This window comes from Artemia sp. Qi Xiang Cuo, chromosome 12 (genome assembly GCF_049724085.1).
Source record: "Artemia sp. Qi Xiang Cuo chromosome 12, ASM4972408v1, whole genome shotgun sequence".
NCBI lineage: Eukaryota > Metazoa > Arthropoda > Branchiopoda > Anostraca > Artemiidae > Artemia > Artemia sp. Qi Xiang Cuo.
The window spans coordinates 24,369,458-24,393,814 of record NC_142805.1 but is presented as its reverse complement, the minus strand read 5'-3'; the positions used below and the strand labels follow the sequence as shown (position 1 = coordinate 24,393,814).

Genomic DNA, 24,357 nt, shown 5'->3' with positions numbered 1-24,357 from the left:
GGATATCATCCCTTCCAGCCGTTCACATCCACATCATCTCCGGTAGATGTATTTGTTAGTCATTGGAGAGTGCTATATCTATCAAACGATTGATCACAGCCTTGGACGAGACTGCTTATTATAGAATGGCAGATTCTAATTAAGTATCCAAGAATATTGATTTGAGATCTAAACTTTCTCTAAATATGAAGATGACATTTATCCCTTATTATTCCACAGAGGCCCTTCATTTTATTAAAATTACATGCTCTAAATATGACAGCTTGATGCACCTGCTAAGGCACCTTTTCCTTAAATGAATTATATTTGAATGAAACTATTATCACCCTTTTAGGGGCCATGAAGGTGAAGATGAAGATTTAGTAACAAAATTAAGGTTTCGAATCTTCTTATATAATTGTTAACAATTATATCCTCAAGAAATATAGAGTCCTTAGGAGCTACAGGTTTTGACCCATCTTTTGTCCTATCCTTTTAATAAAACAGTAAACACTAATTTAGTTGGGCTTTAACAGTATGCAAAGTACTTCCTTTTTGGGCTTCCTCTTGCTGTCGCTAACACCCGGGTTAGACTCAAGCCGTGTAATGCATATACCTGGGAATCCGAAGAGTAAAGGCCCAAACAAATTACTTGCTCATATCCCGACCATGGAAAACTATGGTGTTGGACTCGAGAGTGCAAAAGATCGAAAAGAGGATCTGACCGCTTCATGTTGAAGACAAGGCTACAATACAGACTTAAAATACAGCACAAAGAAAACTAGCGCTCCCAGTCAGAATACTGATGTGTCAAAGCTTAAAGTAGATGAATACAGACGGTCATCTGTCTTTGAACTCTTGAACCCCTCCGCTGTCTTTCAAGATGAGCTCAAGACACTGATCAGTGGTCAGAACTTCAACCTGCCTGAAACCAAAATTGAGAAGAAATGGAACACGTTCAAAGATAACATTAATGAAGTCACCACGAACATATTTTGGTTTGTCAAGTTGAAACCCAATAAACAGATTTCAGAAAAAAACACTCAAATCTTCTGGAAAAAAGAAAAAATGACAAATAAGAAGTCTGCCAATCACATGCTCTGACAATAATTCTACAAATCAGCAGGAGCAAAAACAAAGCTTACAGGTCTGATGTCATCACTGATACAGAAAGAACCACATTATGGAACGATACACAAAATTTCTTATCATTTACTTAAAGAATGTACTCGAAATGGGATTCAAATGGCCGTCCTCTCCCTTAAAGTGAAGGGTGGAAAAATACCCACAAACCGTTAGGAACTTATCGAGAGAAGGCAATCGGATTTCCCAGAAATATTAAAACCAAGAGGTCCTAATAGTTGGAATCAACCACCCAGATTTCCCCAAAAGCCTCAGACAACCAAGCTTATTAGAATGTATGTAAGGACCGACCCTTCAAGGATGAAGTAATCAAAGCAATCAAAATCCTGAAAATCATAAATATCCGGAAATTGGCAAGATTTCTACTTAGCTATTGAAAGCTCTCTCCGAGTCAGCAGTGGATAAGTTTCAAAGTTGCGAAACCAAAGTCTGGAAAAATGGACATATCCCTATGTGTGAAAAACTTTAATAATTTTTCTTATGTTGAAAAAAGGAGACCAAAGGGCAGTGGCATAATTTCGTCAAAATCCTTAGGGGGGGGGGGGTAAAGTTGGAGCAAATTTTTCCAGATCAAGTGAAAAAGACAGTAAAACTAAAAAATAAGCCATTTGGTACCATAAAGGTACTATTTAATACTATAAAAGTACTATAATGGTAAAATATATAGGCCTACTAAAAAAACTGATCTGTTTCTGTTGATGCTTGAATTATGCAGGCTTATATTAGTTTTGACAATATTTTTGAAGAAACTAAATTTCAGATGGGGGGGGGACTTTAGTTGGGTGGGGGGGGGGGGTAAAAAGAGGTCTAGGAGGGCAGTTGCCCCCCTGCCCCATAGCAAATTACGCCCCTGACGAAGAGATTATATAAACTTACGGGACATATCCCTTATCCTCATTGGCACAACCCTCACTTTCTGGTCGAATTTGTGCCTCAAAGCTATTTACACTTTCATATTCATAGCTATCACTTTTTTCATAGCTTCCTCCAGAGGCTGTCGCCTTTCCTTCCCGAAATTAACTCAGTAAATGTTAAAATTGGAACATAGAATGTAATACAACCTTTTTTGCATTCCTAAAAAACCAGAGAGACTTTCGAATTAAAGTCCAATTATTACAGCTTTTAAAAAGCGAATGAGTCTGACTCTGGATTCTAAGAAGTTTCAATCATATGATAGATTTAAAGCACCAACAACAGTGAAAATCAAATCCGATTGTCTGAATTGGTTAAAGGAAAAGCTCCACAATAATAAATATCTAAAAAAATTGAAAAAAAATCAGAAATTTAATGTTTAATGAAAAAGGTCTCCATCAGTAGTTGCGTAGTTTTGATAGTATCGGGTGCCCAATATAAAAAAAAGGGTAAAAAAAGCTAAACTTATGGAGCAGCAAATCGCTTAAATGGAGATCTTTCTATTGAAGGTGTAATTGTCTTCTAGAATCAACAAATTGTAAATGTTTGAATTTTTCAAACGAAAAGCGATGTCAGCCAGTTTTGCTTATTTATTTTCACACTTCAATGTAGCAGAGGTAAATATAGCCCTAAAAAAAAAAAATAAAAAAATAAAAAAAATACAGAGTTCAGAAGCGAAAATTCTCATTTTTAAGGAAAAAAACTTTTCGTTCTCTGTACTGGCTTAAAATTTCCCACAGCAAACCAATGAGGTGAAATTTAACCTTTCATTCTTTTAAATTTGCTTTCTGAATGTGTCTCAAAGGAGCGTTTCAATTAACATCAAAGAATTTTCGTTTGAAAGGGTTCTGATGTTATCATTCTATCCAGAAATGAGGAATATTGTGATTGGCTAACGAAGACACATTACAGACTAAGGCCAATGAAATTAAAGTGTAGTTTTTAACAAAGAAGATCATAAGAAAGTATTCTGTCTTCTTCTTTTTGGTTTTGCAACTATGAGCAAGCCCTGGCATCCATTACCCATGGAGGGGTTGATAAATCTTCCTTCAGGTAAAATAACAAGAAGATACAAGTACTTTAGGTATCAGTATTTACTTTACACGCAGTATAATAAGTTGTGGGAGTACAAATTCAAAATAAAAGAAAAGCACTCATGGTTTTGGTACGATATCCCAGATATTGATTCCTTCAAATGCTTTATTGAGAAAGCTGACAATCGCATCGGACAATGGCATTGTTATCAGTGGTATTATCTGAAATAAATTGAAAATTAGAGCACAGCTTAAACTCTTACTAATAAAAAGCTTGTTATGCAATCTTGACTATAACTTATACGACCGAAGCTCAAAATCAGGGACTAACAAGGTCCAGACCGTTTGGAATAAACGGTCTGGAGGGTTAGGAAAATAATTTGGGGTTAGGAAGATAATACCGTTTGTCAGGTGCACAGAGATAAGTATGTGATATACATGTCCAATTGAGCACCATATATAAACCACATATGGTAACCGATAGTTTTGGTGATTGTGCTCTTCTGTTTTCGTTTTCTTTGAAAAATGTTTTCATAAGTGTCTTAAGGTTCAACTGAACAATTAATATTTACGAATGAAATTCAAGAGAATTAAAAACAACTTGTAAATATAAATTTTCTTGTGATTTCTTAACAGTTTTAATCCTATACTTGTTTAATTGTTGTTGTTCAATAAATACGAATTGACCATTTGAATAAATTGACCATTAAGATCCATTGAATTCTCCTATAAAGTATGTGTTGTGTATCATAACAACTATTGAATTACCACAGGAAAGTTTGTATAAAGTCAAACTAGCTGGTTGGTGCAATTGTGTATTGGTGCAAATGGTAAAAGTGGACAAACTGAACAATAGCAATTTAGTTTTTGAAATTTCAGCCGGATGGCACAATATTTCCTCTTGAGAAACAGTAAAAATGTTCGATTGCGTATGTTTGGACATTTTTAATTGCTTAACCGTATAATATTTTGGGGAATATTTGTTTTTGACTTACTTTGTTAAGTTCCATCCATCCTTGAAGGTGGTTTTGGGACCTCTTCTTTCACCAGTCCATTGATGTAATTCCTGTATGCACTTCTATCCTATGCCGGGCGGAGAAGGTGGGGTAAGTTAAGTGATGAGATGTTGTCTTTCCATCTCTTTGGGTGGCACCCTCTAGGTCAAAAACCACGTATCTGGCCTCCAAAGGCTGTCTTCGGGAGACGTGTGCTTTCCATAGATTGTATGTGCGCTAGCCATCTAAGCTGCAGCAGTTTTATTCTGTCGAGGATGCCCTTGTTAGTATTACCTTGAGCTTGTTGATATTATGACCTTGATATTGCTGCTGGACATTCTATCACGATAAGTGATACCGGCAATGCTTCGTAGTGATTTTGTTTCAAAGGCAGCAAGGCGCTACTGATTATCTCTTTTTAGAGTTCAAGATTCACAGGCAAAAATAGTGATAGCGGTAATAAGCAAATTAAATAGCCACGCTTTAAGCATTGTTGATAAGTTCTTCTTCCACCAGATGGACATCAGACTTCCAAAGTTGGAATTTACAAGTGCCAGTTGTCTCTTGATATCTCTTGAGTGGTTATTGTTGGAGGTGAGTAAGCTACCAAGGTGGGTAGATTCTTCCACCATTCTATAATATATTACTGGTAATTAGTTGGTAAAACAAAAGAAAAGAGAGAAAAAAACAAAACAAAAAAAACACGGCTTCTGAACTGCGTGTACATGTCTCGTATCAGAAAAACCAAATCGGATGGGATTCCAAAGTGAAGAAGAATGTGCCATAGACCTTTTCTCCAGATGAGGCCAAACGCCTGTTTGAAATCTATGAAGAGGTTGTAGATGCTGCAGTTGCGTTCAAAATGTTTGTCCATAATTTGAAGGGTCGTGAAAATCTGATCTACAGTCGAACTATTCAGTTTAAAACTTCTTTGTATTCTGGGATGACGCCTGAGCATATTGCTCAAATGCACCCTAAAATGATTCTTATCAGTATTATAGCGGCATGGGTGGTACGAATGATTGGCTGGTAGTTATACCACACTTTTTTTTAAGCCTTTCTTATGGAGAGAGACTATCCTGGCCTTGCACCGTGGTATGAGGGAGTAACCTACTTCCCAGGCAGCTGTGGGGAATTTATGATAAAGCTCAACGAGGGGTCCACAGTTGACATTCAGAAGTTCCAACCGTAGTCAATGAGGGCCAGTAGCTTTGTTGGTCTTCAGATCTCTGATGGATAATTCTATTTCCGAGTGAAGGGGTAGGGAGTGTTGGCTTGGGTCAGGAGTAGTTACGGGGAAACTGTGATAGAACAGTTGGGTCAGGGAGGATGGAGAAATTTAGTTAATTCTCGAAGTGCTTTTTCCATTTAGGTCGGATTCCATCTGCGGATTGTATTTGGTTGGCATGTTGGAAAGGAGGGAGCAAGCCTTAAGGTCCTCCTTTTTAGCTAGCTAGAATCGAGGATTGATGTTGGAATAAAGGTTAGCAAAGGTGGAATCGACTAGAATTTGAAGCTGGAAATATAAATTTTCAGACTCCTCGTCGTCTCTATTGGAGTCTTGAGCACAAAGTTGAACTACTGTAATAATGACAGGTGATCCTTTTAGTCCGATCATAATGTGCCGTTTGGCGTATTATGATCGGACGGGGGAGGTGAGCATTGAAGAGTGATGGAGACTGGATTTGTTATTATTATTTTCTTTATTTTTCTTTTATATTTTTATTTATCTATTATTATTTTAGTTAAGTTATTTATTTATTGTTTTATGTTCATATATATATATATATATATATATATATATATATATATATATATATATATATATATATATATATATATATATATATATATATATATATATATATATATATATATATATTGCAGTCACGCGAATTAGGTATAGGTATTCATAGGTATAGGTATATATATATATATATATATATATATATATATATATATATATATATATATATATATATATATATATATATATATATATATATATATATATATATATATATATATATATATATATATATATATAGTTTATTTATGTTTGGTTTATTTATAATAGTTTTTAAACTAAATAGTTGAGCTTTAAGTAAAAAGTCGAGTTAATACGTAAGTAGTTACATGAACATTCGCGTGACTGCAAACCCTCATAGGTTTTCTCCAGCGTGAAAGTGTTGTTTAATTTACGTATTTGTTTGTGAATGTGGATTAATAAACTTACGAATTTATATGAGCTTATTGGGATTGCCGCAATGAGTGATTTTCTAGCATTCCTGGAAATAGAAAGTCGACTCCTTATCGGTATTTCACATCATTATGTCCAGGGATGATAAGGGTGGCACCGCCATAGTAGTACCGTATCTATTGACGCTGACCCTACAAGGAACCCTACAAGAATATGCTCAAAAGTGTAATAGATACGAACCCTACATTCAAGCGTACATTCACGCCTACAAGAAAAACCACGCCTGAGACACTACAGTTACACGTGAACATTGCAAAAAAAAAGCTGGCAAGGTATAAAGTGGCCAAGCATGTTTTGAAACTATAGCCAAGGCTTTATAAGATAATTAGAGTGGTTTTTGAGGCAACATCCGTTTCTTAGGCGACTTGTTTTTCTGATTTTTTGGAAGATTGCCTTAACTCGAGAGTAGTTTGTTATAAAAAATTGGATGCTACAATCAGAATTGTTTGATTGACATTTGCAAAAAGGGGTAAGGGATTTGCGAATTGGAGTGTAACTCGAGAGTAGTTTGTTATTAGAAAATTGGATGCTACAATCAGATTTGGTTGATTGACATTTGCAAAAAAAGGATAATGGATTTGCGAATTGGAGTGTAACTCGAGAGTAGTTTGCTATTAAAAAATTGGATGCTACAATCAGAATTGTTTGACTGAAATTTGCAAAAAGGGGTAAGGGATTTGCGAATTGGAGTGTAACTCGAGAGTAGTTTGTTTTTGCAGTAAACTCTTAGTTTTTTGTAAGAAAATTATGGAAAATACAATTTTCTGGTGCAAATCTGAAACTTTAGTCTTTTTTTGAATCGAAAAATAAACTATTTCTGTAAAATCTGAGCTAATAAGGGTTTTTGGCCGCAAACTCTTGTTTTTTGTAAGAAAATTATGGAAAAATACAATTTATTGGCTCATAGGTGAAAATTAAGTCCAGTTATGGATAAAAAAATAAACTATTTCTGTAAAATCTGAGCTAATAATGTTTTTTGCCGTAAACTCTAGTTTTTTGTAAGAAAATTATGGAAAATACAATTCTCTGGTTCAAATCTGAAACTTTAGTCTATTTTTGGATTGAAAAATAAACTATTTCTGTAAAATCTGAGCTAATAAGGGTTTTTTGCAGTAAACTCTAGTTTTTTGTAAGAAAATTATGGAAAATACAATTCTCTGATGCAAATCTGAAACTTTACTCTATTTTTGGATCGAAAAATAAACTATTTGTGTAAAATCTGAGCTAATAAGGGGTTTTGGCCGCAAACTCTAGTTTTTTGTAAGAAAATTATGGAAAATACAATTCGTTGGCTCATAGGTGAAAATTAAGTCCAGTTATGGATCGAAAATAAACTATTTCTATAAAATCTGAGCTAATAAGGGTTTTTTGGCGTAAACTCTAGTTTTTTGTAACAAAATTATGGAAAATACAATTGTCTGGTTGAAATCTGAAACTTTAGTCTATTTTTGGATCGAAAAATAAACTATTTCTGTAAAATCTGAGCTAATAAGGGTTTTTGGCCTTAAACTCTAGTTTTTTGTAAGAAAATTATGGAAAATGCAATTTTCTGGTTCAAATCTGAAACTTTAGTCTATTTTTGGATCGAAAAATAAAACGATTTCTATAAAATCTGAGCTAAAAAAGGGTTTTTGACCGTAAACTCTAGTTTTTTTTGTAAAAAAATTATGGAAAATACAATTCGTTGGGTCATAGGTGGAAATTAAGTCCAGTTATGGATCGAAAAATAAACTATTTCTATAAAATCTGAGCTAATAAGGGTTTTTTGCAGTAAACTCTAGTTTTTTGTAAGAAAATTATGGAAAATACAATTGTCTGGTTCAAATTTGAAACTTTAGTCTATTTTTTGATCAAAAAATAAACTATTTCTGTAAAATCTGAGCTAATAAGGGCTTTTGGCCGTAAACTCTAGTTTTTTGTAAGAAAATTATGGAAAATACAATTTTCTGGTTCAAATCTGAAACTTTAGTCTATTTTTGGATCGAAAAATAAAACTATTTCCATAAAATGTAAGCTAATAAGGGTTTTTGACCGTAAACTCTAGTTTTTCGTAAGAAAATTATGGAAAATACAATTCGTTGGTTCATAGGTGAAACTTAAGTCCAGTTATGGATCGAAAAATAAACTATTTCTGTAGAATCTGAGCTAATAAGGGTTTTTGACCATAAACTCTAGTTTCCTGTAAGAAAATTATGGAAAATGCAATTCTCTCGTTCAAATATGAAACTTAGGTCCATTCTCTGGTTCAAATGTGATACTTAAGTCCAGTTTTCGATACTCATAATGATGAGGACTGATGGTTCTAATTCAATATTTTTTTTTCATAAAAACAAACTATTTTTTTAAACTTAGAAATTATTCAACTTTATTGATTTTTTTATTTTTTTGTACGTATCTTAAAATGACAAAATATACTTACAGCTCTAACAATTGTACTATGTGATTGGTCAGAGACACGATGTGGCTTTCCCACTGGTATTCTATGTCCGGATATCGACACCACCCAGTCTATTGCATGTATTAAATCAGTATTTTTTACGCAGTGGAACGATAAACACCTAAGTCATATCTTTAAAAAAAAAGTGAAGATGGAGCATTTTAATAAAGTGTGTTCACATGTCAATGTTATTGTAGCATTAAATGCCGACAAGGAGAAGTATTTAAACTATGAAACAAGTAAAAATATTAGCACTATTGGAAATGTATGCGTGCATTGTCATGACAGTAAGGAATTTAATTTCTTTGGAGTACCAAAAAAATTCAACTCTTATTATGGTGGATATGCAAGAGTAAGATATCCAGAAATGATAGCACTCAAAGAGAATGCCAACATAAAAATAATAGTTGATGAAGAGGGACATTATCTTGCCAGTGCTTGTGGTAACATGCTACTTCTTGTTGCACCCCATCGTCAACTTTCGGGTATTAGCATTCAACGGAAGATCAAAAGAAGATATGCCTACTCTTCTACTAATATCATAAACCATATCTTGTCTATGTGCCGAAACTGTTACCTTTGTAAAAATAATGTTTTAATAGACAGTGAAATTGCCGGAAAAATAAAAAGGGCATTGGCAGAAAATATCACTAAGGAATATAAAGATAAATCGATGAAAAACAAAGTGCCAGCAAACGTCACTACCATTAATGAACCAAATAATAGCAAAGATGAAATACATATTGGACATGTGGATGACCCCCCGTTAGAAATGTGTTCACATGTTAGTGTTATTGTAGCATTGAATGCTGACATGGAGAAGTATTTGAACTATGAAACAAGTACAAGTGGTAGCACTATCGGAAACGTATGCGTGCGTTGTCATGGCAATAAGGAATTAAATTTATTTGGAGTACCAAAAAAATTCAATTATACAAATGGTGGATATGCTAAAGTATCATTTACAGAGATGTTAGTACTCAAAGAGAATGCCAACATAAAAATAATAGTTGATGAAGAGGGGTATCTTCATGCTAGTGCTATAGGAAACATGCTACCTATTGATAGAACCTTTGTGTCATCTTTTAGGTATTAGCATTCAAATGAAAGCAAAGGGGAAAAGAAAGGCCTACGCTTCTACTAATATCATAAACCATATCTTGTCTACGTGCCGAAACTGTTACCTTTGTAAAAATAGCGTTGTAATAGACAGTGAAATTGCCGGAAAAATAAAAAGGGCATTGGTAGAAAATATCACTAAGGAATATAACGATGAATCGATGAAAAACAAAGTGTCAGCAAACGTTACTACCATTGATCAAACAGTTAATGAATCAAATAATACCAAAGATGAAACGTTACGTGCGCGCACGTAACCCCGGCGAATTTTTTTTTTTAATAATTTACTGAATTAAATTTCTGTATTTTGTATCCAAGAGGTGAATTCAAGAAAGAGTTTGTTACCTACTTACCTACTTACTCACTTACTTACTTACAATTTTTTCATAATGACATAATGACATATCCAACTACGGATGTTGATAAAGAACTTATTCATTCTGATACCTAGATTTTGTCAATGTTATTCCCATGTACCTGAGAAATGGATGTTGATATAGAATTTAATGAATCTGATATTTAGATTTTGTCAATTTTATCCGATATTTTATCCTATGTATCCGAGAAAAGGATGCTGATATAGAATTTAGTCACTCTGATACTTAGATTTTGTCAATTTTATCAGACATATCCGATAATGGATGTTGTTAAAGCATTTATTCATTCTGAAATTTAGATTTCGTCATTTTTATTTGATGTATCTGACAAAGGATGTTGATAAAAGAAAAAATTATTCACTCTAACACTTAGATTCTGTCAATTTTATATGATGTATCTGACAAAAGATGTTGATAAATAAAATTTATTCACTCTATCCCATGTGTCTGACAATAGATGTATGCGAATTCATTTTCTTACATCTCCAGTGTTTTAAGAGACATTCTAAACGTTTGATATGCTAGCTTTCTCTAAAAATAATGAACACACAACAATGTAATGCATAATATATTTTTAATGAAATAATGCTATGTAGAATATTAATAAAAAAATATATTATTATACATTATTAATTTCAGTGATCAATTTTGGACATTTTGAATCTGTTCTATAAAATAGTTCTCCATGTTCTCTCTTGATATTGTAGCTATTGTCTTCTCTTAACTCGTAATCGGTAGAATAATCATTATTCTATTTTGAGTCATACATAATATTTACTGGTGTGTCACCGACAGGTTCAATATACATTTCATCTTGGGTATTATTTGATTCATTAACTGTTTGATCAATGGTAGTAACGTTTGCTGACACTTTGTTTTAAATCGATTCATCTTTATATTCCTTAGTGATATTTTCTACCAATGCCCTTTTTATTTTTCCGGCAATTTCACTGTCTATTACAACGTGATTTTTACAAAGGTAACAGTTTCGGCATGTATACAAGATATGGTTTATGATATTAGTAAAAGAGTAGGCCTTTCTTTTCTCCTTTGCTTTCATTTGAATGCTAATACCTGAAAGATGACAATAGGTTCTATCAATAGGTAGCATGTTACCTATATCACTAGCATGAAGATACCCTTCTTCATCAACTATTATTTTTATGTTGGCATTCTCTTTGAGTACTAACATCTCTGGAAATGATACTTTCACATATCCACCATTTGTACAATTGAATTTTTTTGGTACTCCAAAGAAATTTAATTCCTTAGTGTCATGACAACGCACGCATATTTTTCAGATAGTTCTACCACTTTTACTTGTTTCATAGTTCAAATACTTCTCCATGTCAGCATTCAATGCTACAATAACACTAACATGTGAACACATTTCTAATGGGAGTTCATCCACTTGTTCAATATGCATTTCATCTTTGCTATTATATGGCTCATTAATGGTAGTGACGTTTGCTGGCACTTTGTTTTTCATCGATTCATCTTTATATTCCTTAGTGATATTTTCTGCCAATGCCCTTTTTATTTTTTCGGCAATTTCACTGTCTATTACAACATTATTTTTACAAAGGTAACAGTTTCGGCACGTAGACAAGATATGGTTTATGATATTAGTAGAAGAGTATGCATGTCTTTTTTTGATCTTCCGTTGAATGCTAATACCCGAAAGTTGACGATGGGGTGCAACAAGAGGTAGCATGTTACCACAAGCACTGGCAAGAAGATGTCCCTCTTCATCAACTATTATTTTTATGTTGGCATTCTCTTTGAGTGCTATCATCTCTGGATATCTTACTCTTGCATATCCACCATAATAAAAGTTGAATTTTTTTGGTACTCCAAAGAAATTAAATTCCTTACTGTCATGACAATGCACGCATACATTTCCAATAGTGCCACCATTTTTACTTGTTTCATAGTTTAAATACTTCTCCTTGTCGGCATTTAATGCTACAATAACATTGACATGTGAACACACTTTATTAAAATGCTCCATCTTCACTTTTTTTAAAGATGTGACTTATGTCTTTATCGTTCAACTGCGTAAAAAATACTGATTTAATAAATGCAATAGACTAGGTAGTGTCGATAACCGGACATAGAATACCAGTGGGAAAGCCACATCGTGTCTCTGACCAATCACAGAGCACAATTGTTAGAGCCGTAAGCATATTTTGTGATTTTAAGATACGTACAAAAAATTTAAAAATAAAAAAAGTTGAATAATTTCGAAGTTTAAAAAAAAAAAGTTTGTTTTTATGAAAAAAAATACTGAATTAGAACCATCAGTCCTCATCATTATGAGTATCCAAAACTGGACTTAAGTTTCACATTTGAACCAGAGAATGGACCTAAGTTTCACATTTGAACGAGAGAATTGTATTTTCCATAATTTTCTTACAGGAAACTAGAGTTTATGGTCAAAAACCCTTATTAGCTCAGATTCTACAGAAATAGTTTATTTTTCGATCCATAACTGGACTTAAGTTTCACCTATGAACCAACGAATTGTATTTTCCTTAATTGTCTTACGAAAAACTAGAGTTTATGGTCAAAAACCCTTATTAGCTTATATCTTATAGAAATAGTTTTTTTTTCGATCCAAAAATAGACTAAAGTTTCAGATTTGAACCAGAAAATTGTATTTTCCATAATTTTCTTACAAAAAACTAGAGTTTACGGCTAAAAACCCTTATTAGCTCAGATTTTACAGAAATAGTTTATTTTTGGATCTAAAAATAGACTAAAGTTTCAAATTTGAACCAGAAAATTGTATTTTCCATAATTTTCTTACAAAAAACTAGATTTTACTGCAAAAAACGCTTATTAGCTCAGATTTTATAGAAATAGTTTATTTTTTGATCCATAACTGGACTTAATTTTCACCTATGAGCCAGCGAATTGTATTTTCCATAATTTTCGTTAAAAAAAACTAGAGTTTACGGTCAAAAACCCTTTTTTAGCTCAGATTTTATAGAAATAGTTTTATTTTTCGATCCAAAAATAGACTAAAGTTTCAGATTTGAACCAGAAAATTGCATTTTCCATAATTTTCTTAAAAAAAACTAGAGTTTACGGCCAAAAACCCTTTTTAGCTCAGATTTTACATAAATAGTTTATTTTTCGATCCAAAAATAGACTAAAGTTTCAGATTTGAACCAGACAATTGTATTTTTCCATAATTTTTTGTACAAAAAACTAGAGTTTACAGCAAAAAACCCTTATTAGCTCAGATTTTATAGAAATAGTTAATTTTCCGATCCATAACTGGACTTAATTTTCACCTATGAGCTAACGAATTGTATTTTCCTTAATTTTCTTACAAAAAACTAGAGTTTGCGGCCAAAAACCCTTATTAGCTCAGATTTTACAGAAATAGTTTATTTTTCGATCCAAAAATAGACTAAAGTTTCAGATTTGCACCAGAGAATTGTATTTTCCATAATTTTCTTACAAAAAACTAGAGTTTACTACAAAAAACCCTTATTAGCTCAGATTTTATAGAAATAGTTAATTTTTCGATCCGAAAATAGACTAAAGTTTCAGATTTGAACCAGAAAATTGTATTTTCCATAATTTTCTTACAAAAAACTAGAGTTTACGGCAAAAAACCCTTATTAGCTCAGATTTTATAGAAATAGTTTATTTTTCGATCCATAACTGGACTTAATTTTCACCTATGAGCCAACGAATTGTATTTTCCGTAATTTTCTTACAAAAAACTAGAGTTTGCGGCCAAAAACCCCTTATTAGCTCAGATTTTACAGATATAGTTTATTTTTCGATCCATAATTGGAATTAATTTTCACCTATGAGCCAACGAATTGTATTTTCCATAATTTTTTTTACAAAAAACTAGAGTTTACGGCCAATAACCCTTATTAGCTCAGATTTTATAGAAATAGTTCTATTTTTCGATCCAAAAATAGACTGAAGTTTCAGATTTGAACCAGAGAATTGTATTTTCCATAATTTTCTTACTAAAAACTAAAGTTTACTGCAAAAAACCCTAATTAGCTCAGAATTTATAGAAATAGTTTATTTTTCGATCCATAATTGGACTTAATTTTCACCTATGAGCCAACGAATTGTATTTTCCATAATTTTCTTACAAAAAAAACTAGAGTTTACGGTCAAAAACCCTTTTTTAGCTCAGATTTTATATAAATAGTTTGATTTTTCAATCCAAAAATAGACTAAAGTTTCAGATTTGAACCAGAAAATTGTATTTTCCATAATTTTCTTAGAAAAAACTAGAGTTTACGGCCAAAAACCCTTATTAGCTCAGATTTTACAGAACTAGTTTATTTTTCGATTCAAAAATAGACTAAAGTTTCAGATTTGAACCAGACAATTGTATTTTCCTTAATTTTCTTACAAAAACTAGAGTTTGCGACCAAAAACCCTTATTAGCTCAGATTTTACAGAAATAGTTTATTTTTCGATCCAAAAATAGACTAAAGTTTCAGATTTGCTACAGAGAATTGCATTTTCCATAATTTTCTTACAAAAAACTAGAGTTTACGGCCAAAAACCTTTATTAGCACAGATTTTACAGAAATAGTTTTATTTTTCGATCCAAAAATTGACTTAAGTTTCAGATTTGAACCAGAAAATTGTATTTTCCATAATTTTCTTACAAGAAACTAGAGTTTACTGCAAAAAACCCTTATTAGCTCAGATTTTACAGAAATAGTTTATTTTTCGATCCAAAAATAGACTAGAGTTTCAGATTTGAACCAGACAATTGTATTTTCCATAATTTTCTTACAAAAAACTAGAGTTTGTGGCCAAAAACGAAAATAGCTCAGATTTTATAGAAATAGTTTATTTTTCGATCCATAACTGGACTTAATTTTCATCTATGAGCCAACGAATTGTATTTTCCATAATTTTCTTACAAAAAACTAGAGTTTGCGGCCAAAAACCCTTATTAGCTCCGATTTTACAGAAATAGTTAATTTTTCGATCCAAAAATAGACTAAAGTTTCAGATTTTCACCAGAGAATTGTATTTTCCATAATTTTCTTACAAAAAACTAGAGTTTGTGGCCAAAAACGAAAATAGCTCAGATTTTATAGAAATAGTTTATTTTTCGATCCATAACTGGACTTAATTTTCACCTATGAGCCAACGAATTGTATTTTCTATAATTATCTTACAAAAAAAAACTAAAGTTTACGGTCAAAAACCCATTTTTAGCTCAGATTTTACAAAAATAGTTTTATTTTTCGATCCAAAAATAGACTAAAGTTTCAGATTTGAACTAGAAAATTGCATTTTCCATAATTTTCTTAAAAAAAACCAGAGTTTACGGCCAAAAACCCTTATTAGCTCAGATTTTACATAAATAGTTTATTTTTCGATCCAAAATAGACTAAAGTTTTAGATTTGAACCAGGCAATTGTATTTTCCATAATTTTCTTACAAAAAACTAGAGTTTACGGCAAAAAACCCTTATTAGCTCGGATTTTATAGAAATAGTTTATTTTTCGATCCTTAACTGGACTTAATTTTCACCTATGATCCAACGAATTGTATTTTACGTAATTTTCTTACAAAAAACTAGAGTTTTCGGCCAAAAAACCCTTATTAGCTCAGATTTTACAGAAATAGTTTATTTTTCGATCCATAACTGGACTTAATTTTCACCTATGAGCCAACGAATTGTATTTTCCATAATTTTTTTTTACATAAAACTAGAGTTTGCGGCCAAAAACCTTTATTAGCTCAGATTTCATAGAAATAGTTTATATTTCGATCCAAAAATAGACTAAAGTTTCAGATTTGCACCAGAGAATTGTATTTTCCATAATTTTCTTACTAAAAACTAAAGTTTACTGCAAAAAACCCTAATTAGCTCAGAATTTATAGAAATAGTTTATTTTTCGATCCATAATTGGACTTAATTTTCACCTATGAGCCAACGAATTGTATTTTCCATAATTTTCTTACAAAAAAAACTAGAGTTTACGGTCAAAAACCCTTTTTTAGCTGAGGTTTTATAGAAATAGTTTTATTTTTCAATCCAAAAATAGACTAAAGTTTCAGATTTGAACCAGAAAATTTTATTTTCCATAATTTTCTTAGAAAAAACTAGAGTTTACGGCCAAAAACCCTTATTAGCTCAGATTTTACGGAACTAGTTTATTTTTCGATTCAAAAATAGACTAAAGTTTCAGATTTGAACCAGACAATTGTATTTTCCTTAATTTTCTTACAAAAACTAGAGTTTGCGACCAAAAACCCTTATTAGCTCAGATTTTACAGAAATAGTTCATTTTTCTATCCAAAAATAGACTAAAGTTTCAGATTTGCTTCAGAGAATTGCATTTTCCATAATTTTCTTACAAAAAACTAGAGTTTACGGCCAAAAACCCTTATTAGCTCAGATTTTACAGAAATAGTTTTATTTTTCGATCCAAAAATAGACTAAAATTTCAGATTTGAACCAGAAAATTGTATTTTCCATACTTATCTTACAAAAAACTACAGTTTACCGCAAAAAACCCTTATTAGCTCAGATTTTACATAAATATTTTATTTTTGGATCCAAAAATAGACTAGAGTTTCAGATTTGCACCAGACAATTGTATTTTCCATAATTTTCTTAAAAAAAACTAGAGTTTGTGGCCAAAAACGCTTAATAGCTCAGATTTTATAGAAATAGTTTATTTTTCGATCCATAACTGGACTTAATTTTCACCTATGAGCCAACGAATTGTATTTTCCATAATTTTCTTACAAAAAACTAGAATTTGCGGCCAAAAACCCTTATTAGCTCAGATTTTACAGAAATAGTTAATTTTTCGATCCAAAAATAGACTAAAGTTTCAGATTTTCACCAGAGAATTGTATTTTCCATAATTTTCTTACAAAAAAACTAGAGTTTACTGCAAAACACCCTTATTAGCTCAGATTTTATAGAAATAGTTTATTTTTCGATCCATAACTGGACTAAATTTTCACCTATGAGCCAACGAATTGTATTTTCTATAATTATCTTGCAAAAAAAAACTAAAGTTTACGGTCAAAAACCCTTTTTTAGCTCAGATTTTATAGAAATAGTTTTATTTTTCGATCCAAAAATAGACTAAAGTTTCAGATTTGAACCAGAAAATTGCATTTTCCATAATTTTCTTACAAAAAACCAGAGTTAACGGCCAAAAACCCTTATTAGCTCAGATTTTACAGAAATAGTTTATTTTTCGATCCAAAATAGACGAAAGTTTTAGATTTGAACCTGGCAATTGTATGTTCCATAATTTTCTTACAAAAAACTAGAGTTTACGGCAGAAAACCCTTATTAGCTCAGATTTTATAGAAATAGTTTATTTTTCGATCCATAACTGGACTTAATTTTCACCTATGAGCCAACGAATTGTATTTTCCATAATTTTCTTACAAAAAAATAGAGTTTGCGGCCAAAAACCCCTATTAGCTCAGATTTTACAGAAATAGTTTATTTTTCGATCCAAAAATAGACTAAAGTTTCAGATTTGCACCAGAGAATTGTATTTTCCATAATTTTTTAAAAAAAAACTAAGTGTTTACGGCAAAAAACCCTTATTAGCTCAGATTTTACAGAAATAGTTTATTTTTCGATCCAAAAATAGACTAAAGTTTCAGATTTGAACCAGAAAATTGTATTTTCCATAATTTTCTTACAAAAAACTAGTTTACGGCAAAAAACCCTTATTAGCTCAGATTTTATAGAAATAGTTTATTTTTCGAGCCATAACTGGACTTAATTTTCACCTATGAGGCAACGAATTGTATTTTCCATAATTTTCTTACAAAAAACTAGAGTTTGCGGCCAAAAACCCTTATTAGCTCAGATTCTACAGAAATAGTTTATTTTTCGATCCAAAAATAGACTAAAGTTTAAGATTTGCACCAGAGATTTGTATTTTCTATAATTATCTTACAAAAAAAAAACTAAAGTTTACGGTCAAAAACCCTTTTTTAGCTCAGATTTTATAGAAATAGTTTATTTTTCAATCCATAATTGGACTTAGTTTTCACCTATGAGCCAACGAATTGTATTTTCCATAATTTTCTTACAAAAAAAACTAGAGTTTACGGTCAAAAACCCTTTTTTAGCTCAGATTTTATAGAAAAAGTTTTATTTTTTCAATCCAAAAATAGACTAAAGTTTCAGATTTGAACCAGAAAATTGTATTTTCCATAATTTTCTTAGAAAAAACTAGAGTTTACGGCCAAAAACCCTTATTAGCTCAGATTTTACAGAACTAGTTTATTTTTCGATTCAAAAATAGACTAAAGTTTCAGATTTGAACCAGGCAATTGTATTTTCCTTAATTTTCTTACAAAAACTAGAGTTTGCGACCAAAAACCCTTATTATCTCAGATTTTACAGAAATAGTTTATTTTTCGATCCAAAAATAGACTAAAGTTTCAGATTTGCTACAGAGAATTGCATTTTCCATAATTTTCTTACAAAAAACTAGAGTTTACGGCCAAAAACCTTTATTAGCACATATTTTACAGAAATATTATTATTTTTCTATCCAAAAATAGACTAAAAGTTGAGATTTGAACCAGAAAATTGTATTTTCGATAATTTTCTTACAAAAAACCATAGTTTACTGCAAAAAACCCTTATTAGCTCAGATTTTACATAAATAGTTTATTTTTCGATCCAAAAATAGACTAGAGTTTCAGATTTGCACCAGACAATTGTATTTTCCATAATTTTCTTACAAAAATCTAGAGTTTGTGGCCAAAAACGCTTAATAGCTCAGATTTTATAGAAATAGTTTATTTTTCGATCCATAACTGGACTTAATTTTCATCTATGAGCCAACGAATTGTATTTTCCATAATTTTCTTACAAAAAACTAGAGTTTGCGGCCAAAAACCCTTATTAGCTCAGATTTTACAGAAATAGTTAATTTTTCAATCCAAAAATAGACTAAAGTTTCAGATTTTCACCAGAGAATTGTATTTTCCATAATTTTTTTTACAAAAAAACTAGAGTTTACTGCAAAACACCCTTATTAGCTCAGATTTTATAGAAATAGTTTATTTTTCGATCCATAACTGGACTTAATTTTCACCTATGAGCCAACGAATTGTATTTTCTATAATTTTCTTACAAAAAAAACTAAAGTTTACGGTCAAAAACCCTTTTTTAGCTCAGATTTTATAGAAATAGTTTTATTTTTCGATCCAAAAATAGACTAAAGTTTCAGATTTGAACCAGAAAATTGCATTTTCCATAATTTTCTTACAAAAAACCAGAGTTTACGGCCAAAAACGCTTATTAGCCCAGATTTTAAAGAAATAGTTTATTTTTCGATCCAAAATAGACCAAAGTTTTAGATTTGAACCAGGCAATTGTATTTTCCATAATTTTCTTACAAAAAACTAGAGTTTACGGCAAAAAACCCTTATTAGCTCAGATTTTATAGAAATAGTTTATTTTTCGATCCATAACTGGACTTAATTTTCACCTATGAGCCAACGAATTGTATTTTCCATAATTTTCTTACAAAAAAATAGAGTTTGCGGCCAAAAACCCCTATTAGCTTAGATTTTACAGAAATAGTTTAGTTTTCGATCCAAAAATAGACTAAAGTTTCAGATTTGCACCAGAGAATTGTATTTTCCATAATTTTTTAAAAAAAAACTAGAGTTTACTGCAAAAAACCCTTATTAGCTCAGATTTTACAGAAATAGTTTATTTTTCGATCCAAAAATATACTAAAATTTCAGATTTGCACCAGAGAATTGTATTTTCCATAATTTTCTTACAAAAAACTAGAGTTTACTGCAAAAAACCCTTATTAGCTCATATTTTACAGAAATAGTTTATTTTTCGATCCGAAAATAGACTAAAGTTTCAGATTTGAAACAGAAAATTGTATTTTCCATAATTTTCATACAAAAAACTAGAGTTTACGGCAAAAAACTCTTATTAGATCAGATTTTATAGAAATAGTTTATTTTTCGATCCATAACTGGACTTAATTTTCACCTATGAGCCAACGAATTGTATTTTACATAATTTTCTTACAAAAAACTAGAGTTTTCGGCCAAAAACCCCTTATTAGCTCAGATTTTACAGAAATAGTTTATTTTTCGATCCATAACTGGACTTAATTTTCACCTATGAGCCAACGAATTGTATTTTCCATAATTGTTTTACAAAAAACTAGAGTTTGCGGCCAAAATCCTTTATTAGCTCAGATTTTATAGAAATAGTTTATATTTCGATCCAAAAATAGACTAAAGTTTCAGATTTGCACCAGAGAATTGTATTTTCCATAATTTTCTTACTAAAAACTAAAGTTTACTGCAAAAAACCCTATTTAGCTCAGAATTTATAAAAATAGTTTATTTTTCGATCCATAATTGGACTTAATTTTCACCTATGAGCCAACGAATTGTATTTTCCATAATTTTCTTACAAAAAAAACTAGAGTTTACGGTCAAAAACCCTTTTTTAGCTCAGATTTTATAGAAATAGTTTTATTTTTCAATCCAAAAATAGACTAAAGTTTCAGATTTGAACCAGAAAATTGTATTTTCCATAATTTTCTTAGAAAAAACTAGAGTTTACGGCCAAAAACCCTTATTAGCTCAGATTTTACAGAACTAGTTTATTTTTCGATTCAAAAATAGACTAAAGTTTCAGATTTGAACCAGACAATTGTATTTTCCTTAATTTTCTTACAAAAACTAGAGTTTGCGACCAAAAACCCTTATTAGCTCAGATTTTACAGAAATAGTTTATTTTTCGATCCAAAAATAGACTAAAGTTTCAGATTTGCTACAGAGAATTGCATTTTCCATAATTTTTTTTTCAAAAAACTAGAGTTTACGGCCAAAAACCCTTATTAGCTCAGATTTTACAGAAATAGTTTTATTTTTCGATCCAAAAATTGACTAAAGTTTCAGATTTGAACCAGGAAATTGTATTTTCCATAATTTTCTTACAAAAAACTAGAGTTTACTGCAAAAAAACCTTATTAGCTCAGATTTTACAGAAATAGTTTATTTTTCGATCCAAAAATAGACTAAAGTTTCAGATTTGAACCAAACAATTGTATTTTCCATAATTTTCTTACAAAAATCTAGAGTTTGTGGCCAAAAACGCTTAATAGCTCAGATTTTATAGAAATAGTTTATTTTTCGATCCATAACTGGACTTAATTTTCACCTATGAGCCAACGAATTGTATTTTCCATAATTTTCTTACAAAAAACTAGAGTTTGCGGCCAAAAAACCTTATTAGCTCAGATTTTACAGAAATAGTTAATTTTTCGATCCAAAAATAGACTAAAGTTTCAGATTTTCAGCAGAGAATTGTATTTTCCATAATTTTCTTACAAAAAAACTAGAGTTTACTGCAACACACCCTTATTAGCTCAGATTTTACAGAAATAGTTTATTTTTCGATCCATAACTAGACTTAATTTTCACCTATGAGCCAACGAATTGTATTTTCTATAATTTTCTTACAAAAAAAACTAAAGTTTACGGTCAAAAACCCTTTTTTAGCTCAGATTTTATAGAAATAGTTTTATTTTTCAATCCAAAAATAGACTAAAGTTTCAGATTTGAACCAGAAAATTGCATTTTCCATAATTTTCTTACAAAAAACCAGAGTTTACGGCCAAAAACCCTTATTAGCTCAGATTTTACAGAAATAGTTTATTTTTCGATCCAAAAATAGACTAAAGTTTCAGATTTTCACCAGAGAATTGTATTTTCCATAATTTTCTTACAAAAAAACTAGAGTTTTTACAAAACACCCTTATTAGCTCAGATTTTATAGAAATAGTTTAATTTTCGATCCATAACTGGACTTAATTTTCACCTATGAGCCAACGAATTGTATTTTCTATAACTATCTTACAAAAAAAAACTAAAGTTTACGGTCAAAAACCCTTTTTTAGCTCAGATTTTATAGAAATAGTTTTATTTTTCGATCCAAAAATAGACTAAAGTTTCAGATTTGAACCAGAAAATTGCATTTTCCATAATTTTCTTACAAAAAACAAGAGTTTACGGCCAAAAACCCTTATTAGCTCAGATTTTACAGAAATAGTTTATTTTTCGATCCAAAAATAGACTAAAGTTTCAGATTTGAACTAGACAATTTTATTTTCCATAATTTTCTTACAAAAAACTAGAGTTTACGGCAAAAAACCCTTATTAGCTCAGATTTTATAGAAATAGTTTATTTTTCGATCCATAACTGGACTTAATTTTCACCTCTGAGCCAACGAATTGTATTTTCCATAATTTTCTTACAAAAAAATAGAGTTTGCGGCCAAAAACCCCTATTAGCTCAGATTTTACAGAAATAGTTTATTTTTCGATCCAAAAATAGACTAAATTTTCAGATTTGCACCAGAGAATTGTATTTTCCATAATTTTCTTAAAAAAAACTAAGAGTTTACTACAAAACACCCTTATTAGCTCAGATTTTACAGAAATAGTTTATTTTTCGATCCATAAATAGACTAAAGTTTCAGATTTGAACCAGAAAATTGTATTTTCCATAATTTTCTTACAAAAAACTAGTTTACGGCAAAAAACCCTTATTAGCTCAGATTTTATAGAAATAGTTTATTTTTCGATCCATAACTGGACTTAATTTACACCTATGAGCCAACGAATTGTATTTTCCATAATTTTCTTACAAAAAACTAGAGTTTACTGCAAAAAATCCTTATTAGCTCAGATTCTACAGAAATAGTTTATTTTTCGATCCAAAAATAGACTAAAGTTTCAGATTTGCACCAGAGATTTGTATTTTCCATAATTTTCTTACAAAAAACTAAGAGTTTACTGCAAAAACCAACTACTCTCGAGTTACACTCCAATTAGCAAATCCCTTACCCCTTTTTGCAAATTTCAGTCAAACAATTCTGATTGTAGCATCCAAGTTTTTAATAGCAAACTACACTCGAGTTACACTCCAATTCGCAAATCCCTTACCCCTTTTTGCAAATGTCAATCAAACAATTCTGATTGTAGCATCCAATTTTTTAATAACAAAATACTATCGAGTTACACTCCAATTCGCAAATCCCTTACCCCTTTTTGCAAATGTCAATCAAACAATTCTGATTGTAGCATCCAATTTTTTAATAGCAAACTACTCTCGAGTTAAGGCAATCTTCCAAAAAAATCAGAAAAACCAGTCGCCTAAAAAACGGATGTTGCCTCAAAAACCACTCTAATTATCTTTTAAAGCCTTGACTATAGTTTCAAAACATGCTTGGCCACTTTATACCTTGCCAGCTTTTTTTTTTGCAATGTCCACGTGTAACTTTAGTGTCTCAGGCGTGGGTTTTCTTGTAGGCGTGAATGTACGCTTGAATGTAGGGTTCGTATCTATTGCACTTTTGAGCATATTCTTGTAGGGTTCCTTGTAGGGTCAGCGTCAATAGATACGATACTACTCGCCATGTTTCTCTTCACCAGTGATAGGGATATATATTTCAAATAAACCAATAGCGTCCCAGGTGTACTGGTTTGTGTGTCTCAGAAATAAGTATATTTTCCTTGTTTAGCAAGGGTTCTGGTATTGAGGGGTACCAATTGAAAGGCGGGGAGGGCTGCTGCCTTCTCAGCCCCCTATATGTTATATTAAAGTTTAACTAATAATTAACTTAAAGCATTTTAAAGTGCCCAAAATATAGTCAATTGGTTATTACGAGTGTTTTCTTTACCGATTGCTTTTTAAAGCACTCGAAGAAGAAGTTTAATTGTTTATCAAATTACTCTTCTATAAGATCATTTGTTCTTAAAGCATTGGTGGAAAAAAGAAATTTTAGAGCAAAATCTAGGAGGTTGATAGGCGGTTCCCCTTGAAGTACAAGATAATTTCATTTAGATTTGTTTTTGAATATTACTCTTTACTTTTACTTGAAAAATATATTTTGTTTTAATCTTTGGGTGCTTATAATTTAGAGTTATATAACTAGGAAAGGATTAAAAAATTAATCTTTAAGGACGATGTGGAGGTTTGAATGAAAGTGTAGGCTATATCACTTCATTTGTGAATGTGAAGAACTTAAATATTATAGAATTGAAGTGTTAGGTAGGG

At 31.0% G+C, this 24,357-nt stretch overlaps 1 protein-coding gene across 1 annotated transcript in view; it reads right to left on the bottom strand.

The window, feature by feature from the left end:
* Positions 1 to 3,110: 3,110 nt before the first annotated feature.
* Positions 3,111 to 24,357, bottom strand: part of LOC148945909 (uncharacterized) — a 176,537-nt gene continuing 155,290 nt past the window's right edge. The window contains exon 6 of the mRNA XM_089097932.1: positions 3,111 to 3,290. Coding sequence (XP_088954058.1) covers positions 3,189 to 3,290 — 102 coding nt within the window. The 3' untranslated portion in view covers positions 3,111 to 3,188. The remainder of the gene's footprint in view (positions 3,291 to 24,357) is intronic.